General features: G+C 47.8%; 1 protein-coding gene across 1 annotated transcript; it reads left to right on the top strand.

The window, feature by feature from the left end:
- The first annotated feature begins 1,390 nt into the window (after nucleotides 1–1,390).
- Nucleotides 1,391–7,819, top strand: LOC138358708 (uncharacterized). Its single transcript, XM_069316865.1, has 2 exons — nucleotides 1,391–1,442; nucleotides 7,215–7,819. The coding sequence occupies exons 1-2, from the start codon at nucleotides 1,391–1,393 to the stop codon at nucleotides 7,817–7,819; spliced, it is 657 nt and encodes a 218-aa protein (XP_069172966.1).
- Nucleotides 7,820–9,882: the final 2,063 nt, after the last annotated feature.

The following is a 9,882-nucleotide window of genomic DNA, read 5'->3' as shown; positions in this document are numbered from 1 at the left end:
ACGAACATAATATTGAATATGATGAACATATGAGAGAGAGAGAGAGAGAGAGAGAGAGAGAGAGAGAGAGAGAGACAGAGAGAAAGAGAAAGAGAGAGAGAAACCATTCCTCTTCTGGATCACCACACCGAGGCGCTGTAACAGAAACTGGCAGCTCTTGGGTCCTCCAGTTGAGTCAACGAGCTTGGAACCCAATTCTTTGAGAAAGCTCAAGGGAACAAAGGTGTATTGACTTTCCAGTCGCCTCTACTCGTTTGATATTCCTGTTTCCCTGTGGTTGGCTACACCTACAGCCTGATCAGCGCCAGAAAATGCTACACTCCGCCTGGAGCCATCTAAAGATAATTATAATTTTAATATTAAGGATCAGGAGGAAAATTATAGATATTAATGTTAGGTGAGCAACAATTACGTATAATATCTCGAGCGTGGACACCTATAACCCGGCGCCCAAGCTGAAGGGTATTGGGAGGGAGGGATAGGGAAGGAGGATAGTAGAGTAGGACGGACAGGGGAAGTAAAGGAGAGAGAGGGTCTGGGTGGATAGATAGTAGCGAGCCAGGGAGGTAAGGCATCTATAATGGATAGAAAAGGGAAGTAACGAAGATAATGAGAGTGGAGAATAAAGTGGAGAAGGGATAGGAAGCTTGGATGGAACGGCCAATGATATACTGGGATAGATCCTATCCTAAACTTTAGAGCAGTTTATAATCTTTACTGCAGGTCCCACATGAACCCTGTGGTCCCGGGTTCGATCCCAGGCCCCGGCGAGAAACAATGGGCAGAGTTTCTTCCACCCTGATGCCCCTGTTACCTAGCGGTAAATAGGTACCTGGGAGTTAGTCAGCTGTCACGGGCTGCTTCCTGGGGGTGGAAGCCTGGTCGAGGACCGGGCCGCGGGAACACTAAACCCCGAAATCATCTCAAGATAACCACCTCTCTGCTTCTCAAAATATGTTTTCCCAATATTTTCCTTCTCAATTATTTTTATTTCGTCCCTTTGATTCCCAAAAGGTGTAAATCACGGCCCTTTGGCTCTAAGAATATGGTCTTCCACTCTTTTAAAAACATATTCTCGCATTCGATTGCTTCTCAAAATTTTGTTCTCTCTCTTTGATCCTCAAAATATGTCTAGGACCATGGCCAGGGGCATTGATCATAGTGGCCATCAACAGTGCTTAGCATTGCATAAATGTAATATGCAAAATGGGCAGGAATTCAATACCATAAATCCGTCACGTCATTAGCCATCCCGGGGAGATGAGGTGATGCTGCACCGGGAAGATGAATGGTCTACAAGAAGATGGTCACCATGGGTGACTGTAACCCCGGTGGTTAGCTGATTTCATTTACTAATACGACATTTTTTGGCCTTAGAGTATATGTCAAAATGCGTCGTGCTATAATGAGAACAGGTTCAGCTGTGAGAGCATTGCTAGGTGGTAACTTTGGAGGGTTAGTGCTAGGGGCAGCTAGGATGACCCTAAGCTAGGACTCTGCTCCTGAGATCCTTGTAGGGAGACTGGTAGGTGGCTAGGACCTGGCGCTGGCTAGGACCCAGGGTGGCATGTCCGTTGGGTGGTCTATCAGTGTACCTGTGTGTATGTCTGATTGTCTGAGTATAACGCCCTGCATGTCTATCTGTCTACGTGTTAGTCTGTAAGTTTAGCAGACAGTTGCATTGTTGTTAAAGATTCGCTACCTGGAACAAAATGTTCCAAGTAGCACGGGCTATGGTGAGCCCCGTACTGCCTTCTTTAGTTGCATTATGAAGGGCCTGTATTTCGGTTTCTGACACAACGAACTTCGCTATGGAGACAGATTTTGCTTGTCACCTTCCTCGTTAATTAACACATAGCAGTTTACTCTTAAAAGTATCCTCTTAAACTCTTACTTCTCACCGACGAAATCATCTCTTGCAAACGACTTTAATTTTCTCCCTTAATTAAGGAACAACCATAAATTAATACAATTTAATTAAAATTAACGAATAAAAGTATATTATGCCAGATGTTATTAATAAAATATTATATTTTAAGCTAAATATTTCAAGACTTTATTGTTATTTTTTTATCTCCGGAAGATTAGATGTTCTGTGCAACACTAATTAGAATTAGTTATTCACTAATAGGTAGTATATCTTGTGTATGTTCAATGCAGCTTTTTTGAAAGTGTTAAATGTTATTAGATTTTGTTCTATATTAACGTTTATTAGTTAAAGGTGTCATACACTAATTATAGTGTTCTAGAAATACAATTGTAAATGATGATTTTATCCTTCTTTGTCAAGTGCTGCCTAACTAGCCTAGTCTAGTTTAACCTAACCTAACTAGCCTAGTCTAGGTTAACCTAACCTAACTAGCCTAGTCTAGTTTAACCTAACCTAACTAGCCTAGTCTAGTTTAACCTAACCTAACTAGCCTAGTCTAGTTTAACCTAACCTAACCTAACTAGCCTAGTCTAGTTTAACCTAACCTAACTAGCCTAGTCTAGTTTAACCTAACCTAACCTAACTAGCCTAGTCTAGTTTAACCTAACCTAACCTAACTAGCCTAGTCCAGTTTAACCTAACCTAACTAGCCTAGTCTAGTTTAACCTAACCTAACCTAACTAGCCTAGTCTAGTTTAACCTAACCTAACCTAACTAGCCTAGTCTAGTTTAACCTAACCTAACCTAACTAGCCTAGTCCAGTTTAACCTAACCTAACCTAACTAGCCTAGTCCAGTTTAACCTAACCTAACTAGCCTAGTCTAGTTTAACCTAACCTAACTAGCCTAGTCTAGTTTAACCTAACCTAACTAGCCTAGTCCAGTTTAACCTAACCTAACTAGCCTAGTCTAGTTTAACCTAACCTAACCTAACTAGCCTAGTCTAGTTTAACCTAACCTAACTAGCCTAGTCTAGTTTAACCTAACCTAACCTAACTAGCCTAGTCTAGTTTAACCTAACCTAACTAGCCTAGTCTAGTTTAACCTAACCTAACTAGCCTAGTCAAGTTTAACCTAACCTAACTAGCCTAGTCCAGTTTAACCTAACCTAACTAGCCTAGTCTAGTTTAACCTAACCTAACTAGCCTAGTCTAGTTTAACCTAACCTAACTAGCCTAGTCTAGTTTAACCTAACCTAACGAGCCTAGTCTAGTTTAACCTAACCTAACGAGCCTAGTCTAGTTTAACCTAACCTAACTAGCCTAGTCCAGTTTAACCTAACCTAACGAGCCTAGTCTAGTTTAACCTAACCTAACTAGCCTAGTCCAGTTTAACCTAACCTAACGAGCCTAGTCTAGTTTAACCTAACCTAACTAGCCTAGTCTAGGTTAACCTAACCTAACCTTCTTCTTGAGGTGATTTCGGGGCTTTAGTGTCCCCGCGGCCCGGTCCTCGACCAGGCCTCCACCCCCAGGAAGCAGCCCGTGACAGCTGACTAACACCCAGGTACCTATTTTACTGCTAGGTAACAGAGGCATAGGGTGAAAGAAACTCTGCCCATTGTTTCTCGCCGGCGCCCGGGATCGAACCCGGGACCACAGGATCACAAGTCCAGCGTGCTGTCCGCTCGGCCGACCGGCTCCCTCACTCCCTTCTTCCTGATAGGTACGTACTCTTTCACCCACTTTAGTACTTTTCCCGATACACCAGACTCGATACAACTCGATTGTGAATATCAATGTCTATCGCTTTCTGACAATCAAGGAAAATGCAGTCTACCCAGCTATACTGATTAACTGTTATCGTGTCACAAAACTAATAAGTTGGTGTGTGTGTGTGTGTGTGTGTGTGTGTGTGTGTGTGTGTGTTGTGTGTGTGTGTGTGTGTGTGTGTGTGTGTGTGTGTGTGTGTATGAAACAGTTCCTGACCCTATGTCTCATGGCTATCAGCACACCCTCACCATAGGTCTTCTGATCATCTAAAAGAGCCTATCCATAGGCCTCCTGACCTATGTGACCTATAAGACTCAAACCCAACAAATCCCCAGGGCCGGATGAAGTGTTTCCCAGGGTGCTTAAAGAATGCAAAGAGGAGCTTAGCGAGCCACTGTCTACCATATTTAATAAATCATTAGAGTAGCCCATCTGGCCACCAAACACAGGCTTACTACTTGATAATTAAAATCTTGATGGTAAGAAGAAGAAATATAAAGAAATAAACCACCAATGTAAGATTAATCTTCAGGAAATACAATGGAAAATGAAGACAAATGAAGCAATGAGATTAAGAGCATTAAGGCTGATTATTTCCACGGATTCTAATGCACTTAAATGCTTTGTGCTTCGCGTTCCCTCCCTTCCCATCCCCCTCTTCCTTCTCTCCCCTATTCTTTACCCCCTCCCTCTTTCTCTCTTCAATTGTCTTTTTTCACCTCCATTATCCTCTCCCTACCCCATTCCTTCTGCCTCTCCCTTCTCTCCATCTCTCAACTTCCCATCCCTTCATCAATTGTATTTCTCCCTTTCCTCTTCCGATCCATTCCCTAATCATCCACCCTCCTCCCTACCTTCTTTTCCTTCTCGTTAATTTCCACTCACTTAGATAAAATAATTTTATTCCTCTCCACCCTATATCCCTCCCCTCTCTTCCTTACTCTCCACCCCAGCTCCCTCCCCTCCCCCTTCCCTTACTCTCCACCCAGCTCCCTCCCTCTCCCTCTCTTCCTTACTTTCCACCCCAGCTCCCTCCCTCTCCCTCTCCCTTACTCTCCACCCCAGCTCCCTCCCTCTCCCCTCTCCCTTACTCTCCAACCCAGCTCCCTCCCTCTCCCCTCTCCCTTACTCTCCACCCCAGCTCCCTCCCTCTCCCCCTCTCCCTTACTCTCCATTTTACCTTTCAATAACAGCTCGATAATCGTATGGTGTAGAAGGTAGAGAGTTTGACCACTTTAATATTCCTGGTGATCTGCTTCCATTGTTCGGCCAGACACAACAGCCTGGTGTGTTGTTTGTTTTTTTTATGTATTACCCCTCCCCCTTCCCGACTCTCCTGGTTCACCTGTTCCCCTCCCACCTCCCTAAACCCCCACTCACTTCCCTCCCCGCAAGTGTGGTCACCAAGAGGTCAGTCGGGGTCAAATAGCTTCTGGCGGGATAGAATTATTGCTACTTGTACAAGGGCCGTGTTTGATTGCTGAGAGGATTCGTGTGTGTGTGTGTGTGTGTGTGTGTGTGTGTGTGTGTGGTGTGTGTGTGTGGTGTTGTGTGTGTGTGTGGTGTGTGTATGCGTGTGTGGTGTGTGTGTGTATGCGTGTGTGTGTGTGTGTGTGTGTGTGTGTGTGTGTGGTGTGTGTGTGTGTGTGTATGTGTATGTGTGGTGTGTGTGTGTGTGTGTGTGTGTGTGTGTGTGTGTATGTGTGTGTGTATGTGTGTGTGTGTGTATGTGTGTGTGTGTGGTGTGTGTGTGTGTGTGTGTGTGGGTGTGTGTGTGTGTGGTGTGGTGTGTGGTATGTGTGTGTGTGTGTGTGTGTGTGTGTGTGTGTGTGTGTGTTGTGTGTGTGTGTGTGTGTGTGTATGTGTGTGTGTGTGTGTGAGTATTCACCTAGTTGTATTTGCGGGGGTTGAGCTCTGCTTTCGGCCCGCCTCTCAGCTGTCAATCAACTTTTACTAACTACTTTTTTTCCACACCACACACCTGGAAGCAGCCCGTGACAGCTGACTAACTCCCAGGTACCTATTTACTGCTAGGTAACAGTTGCATTCAGGTGAAGAAACTTTGCCCATTTGTTTCTGCCTGATGCGGGAATCGAACCCGCGCCACAGAATTACGAGTCCTGCACGCTATCCACCAGGCTACCAGGCCCCTTAGCTGACTAACTCCCAGGTACTGCTGTGTGTGTGGGCGCGCGGGCCCGCTCATGTATTTGGGGTCAAGAAAGGTTAGGTGAGATAGGTGGAGAGTCAAGTTAGGGTTCAAATAGCATCAATAAGAATCAGTTGGGTGCTTGTACCGAGTTCACAAAGGGTCAAACACTGTAGTTAGACCATGTGAATTAAGCAGAGACCCTTAAGTGCTATTAAGGAGTTTCAAACATCAGTTTAGCATAATCAGAAGCACCTGCAGTTGAATTTTCTTAAAGCCAGTCATTATGGGATTGTAAAAACTGCACTTATGGCTGATTTAATGACTATTTGGAGAAGTTATGAATGGTTATCAATAGCAATCACAAAAACTATTGATGGCAACAAATCATTTGAAAGTTTATGGAATAATGGCCTAATTTTACATTTAATATCAGTTGCAGACTTCAATTGCGTATGCAACTTTTTGAAGAACATATTTATCATATCCACGTTTTTATACTAAAAGGGCGAAATCTTTCTTCTTTTATAATAATAACCTAACCTAACTTATCCTAACTTATCCTAACCTAACCTAGTCTAACCTAACCTAACCTAACTTATCCTAACTTATCCTAACCTATCCTAACCTAACCTAGTCTAACCTAACCTAACCTAACTTATCCTAACTTATCCTAACCTATCCTAACCTAACCTAGTCTAACCTAACCTAACCTAACCTAACCTAACCTAACCTAACCTTGGATTCCGAAATTCTTAAGTTAAATAGTTGTAACCAAACCCGACGTGGTTAAGGAAAGATGTAAAGGTTTCGTAAGTACTTAACCTAGTTGTGCTTGCGGGGGGTTGAGATTTGGCTCATTGGTCCCGCTCTCAAGTGGTTGTGCATGAATACTTGATGAATTCTGGCTCAACTCAATTGACCGTCGGTACTCTTCTTGTTAACGTTAGAGGATTGGATTGATCAATCCGGATTGATCATCCTTGTTCACCTAGCCCCTGGGACCTAGGGAGCTGTTGTGGGTCGCATCCTGGGGGTCGAAGGGGGCCTCGATAAGCCCGCTACGACTCCTGTCGCCAACAACAGTAGGCCAGATCAGAGTCCAGCTAGCATAACCCTAAAGGCATATGCTAGCAGGGTCTGCTAGTAGACGGTCTGCTAGTAGATGGTCTGCTAGTAGATGGTCTGCTAGTAGATGGTCTGCTAGTAGATGGTCTGCTAGTAGAGTGTCAGTTAGTAGAGGGCCTGCCAGTAGAGGACCTGCTAGTAGAGGACCTGCCAGTAGAGGACCTGCTAGTAGAGGACCTGCTAGTAGAGGACCTGCTAGTAGAGGACCTGCCAGTAGAGGACCTGCCAGTAGAGGACCTGCCAGTAGACGGTCTGCTAGTAGAGGATCTAGCTGCCAGTAGAGGACCTGCCAGTAGAGGACCTGCCAGTAGAGGACCTGCCAGTAGAGGACCTGCTAGTAGAGGACCTGCTAGTAGAGGACCTGCTAGTAGAGGACTTGCCAGTAGAGGACCTGCTAGTAGAGGACCTGCCAGTAGAGGACCTGCCAGTAGAGGACCTGCTAGTAGAGGACCTGCCAGTAGAGGACCTGCTAGTAGAGGACCTGCCAGTAGAGGACCTGCCAGTAGAGGACCTGCCAGTAGAGGACCTGCCAGTAGAGGACCTGCTAGTAGAGGACCTGCCAGTAGAGGACCTGCTAGTAGAGGGCCTGCTAGTAGAGGGCCTGCCAGTAGAGGGTCTGCCAGTAGAGGGTCTGCTAGTAGAGGACCTGCCAGTAGAGGGCCTGCCAGTAGAGGGCCTGCCAGTAGAGGACCTGCTAGTAGAGGGTCTGCTAGTAGAGGGCCTGCCAGTAGAGGGTCTGCTAGTAGAGGACCTGCCAGTAGAGGACCTGCCAGTAGAGGGTCTGCTAGTAGAGGGTCTGCTAGTAGAGGGCCTGCCAGTAGAGGGTCTGCTAGTAGAGGACCTGCCAGTAGAGGGTCTGCTAGTAGAGGGCCTGCCAGTAGAGGGTCTCTCTGTGTGCTAGTCGGCAGGTTCCTCGGGCCATCTCGTGGCGTTGCCTTTTGTGCAGCGAAGCTCATCACTTGTCTTGGAAGGCGAGGTAGTCAAGACCTGATGGATCAGGAGATTAATAATACCCTGCCTTCATTACCGCCACGCCGGCGGCTGGTCACGGGCAGCCGGATACCACCGTCCGTGTCGCCGGCTGGTGGACACGGGAAGCCGGATACCACCGTCCGTGTCGCCGGCTGGTGGACACGGGAAGCCGGATACCACCGTCCGTGTCGCCGGCTGGTGGACACGGGAAGCCGGATACCACCGTCCGTGTCGCCGGCTGGTGGACACGGGAAGCCGGATACCACCGTCCGTGTCGCCGGCTGGTGGACACGGACAGCCGGATACCACCGTCCGTGTCGCCGGCTGGTGGACACGGCCAGCCGGATACCACCGTCCGTGTCGCCGGCGGGTGGACACGGGCAGCCGGATACCACCGACCGTGTCGCCGGCGGGTGGACACGGGCAGCCGGATACCACCGTCCGTGTCGCCGGCGGGTGGACACGGGCAGCCGGATACCACCGACCGTGTCGCCGGCGGTTGGACACGGGCAGCCGGATACCACCGTCCGTGTACTGCCGTCAAAAATGCTTCTTCTTCACGACACAGACACTTCTCCGTGCCACGATCGGAGGAGAAAGCTGCCAGCAATCATCCAGGGGAAGTGGGGGGGGGGGGGGGAGGGACAGTTCCCATAATTACAGCAACTGGGGGCCCTTCTTCCCTTTCCCATCACTTGCCCTCTTGCCCTTCCCATCACTTTCCCCTCTCTTCCGTTCCACATTTTGCCTCACGGAGTCATCCATCTCACCCATTTCCGTCTCTTCCCATCATCCTTCTCATACCCCCCCCCCCCTCTACCTCTCCCCTCTTTCCCCTTCCCACCCCTTCCTGGACCCGCCCCCACGCCGCTACCCATCCCATCCTACCCTCCCCCCTCTCCCGTCCCTTTTCTCTAGCGCGATGATGGGAATTTATTATATTTTTCACCCGCTCATCGTGAGATTAATTAGCATAAAAAGTCTTAAGTTGGTTGGTTACACATGGGAAAGGTGTGGGAGGGGGGGGGAGGGGGGAGGGGGAAGGGGGGAGGGGGGGGAAGAGGGGAAGAATCTGAATCCTGAATCCTCTAGGGATTCTGAGGCTTCCCCTTAAGACCAATCAGGGATTCACGTATTGTCCGCATGCCAGGTAAGTCCACTACGGGGCTCACCATAGCCCGTGCTACTTGGAACTTTTTGTTCCAAGTAGCGAATCTTAAACAACATTACAGCTGGTTCAGACAATTATTTGCTTACGTATAAACCTCGTTTACACTCTTGTTGGTTCTATAGGCTCACAGGCGTGGGCGGCGTGGGCGGCGTGTAAGTCTCAGATACAGGTCCTATACAGGATTTTCCTTCTTCTTGTTCAGTAACACGCTGTAATGCTGAATGCTACAGTTACTGGCGGGGATTTTGGAGGTCTCCAGTGAAGCTGTTTTAATAAACAGCCAAAGCAGCCAGTTGGTGTAAGTCGCTTTAGGAACCACCGACCATCTTGATGGCACCCCCCCCCCCGCAGTCCCGTCTCTTCCTTGGGGCTCCGTACCGAGCCCGGGGGATTGATTACGGGAATAGGAGCCACGGTACACACATACACTGCCGGGACCAAAGAGCCAGAACTCAACCCCCGCAAGTACAAGGTGAGTACACACACATACACATCCCCAGTACACAGCCCGTACACACACATACACATCCCCAGTACACAGCCCGTACACACACATACACATCCCCAGTACACAGCCCGTACACACACATACACATCCCCAGTACACAGCCCGTACACACACATATACATCCCCAGTACACAGCCCGTAACAAAAACAGGGTGTATAGCTAGCTCCCAGGTATCTATTTCCTGCTAGGTGAACAGGTGCAGCAGGTAAAAGAAATTATACGACACCTAGGCCAGGTGACACTCTACCTTCCCGTACTAGGGGTTAAAAACAGTTATCAGTTTGCAAAAAAGTAAAAATTAATTATATTGTG

This window comes from Procambarus clarkii, chromosome 85 (genome assembly GCF_040958095.1).
Source record: "Procambarus clarkii isolate CNS0578487 chromosome 85, FALCON_Pclarkii_2.0, whole genome shotgun sequence".
NCBI classification, from domain to species: Eukaryota; Metazoa; Arthropoda; class Malacostraca; order Decapoda; family Cambaridae; genus Procambarus; species Procambarus clarkii.
This window is presented reverse-complemented; position numbering and strand designations above follow the sequence as displayed.

Coding starts and splice junctions, on each gene's coding strand:
- LOC138358708 (XM_069316865.1), top strand. CDS start 1,391: ATGCGTCGTGCTATAATGAGAACAGGTTCAGCTGTGAGAGCATTGCTA. Junction 1,443..7,214: donor TGTGAGAGCATTGCTAGGTG/GTAACTTTGGAG, acceptor ACCTGCCAGTAG/AGGACCTGCCAGTAGAGGAC.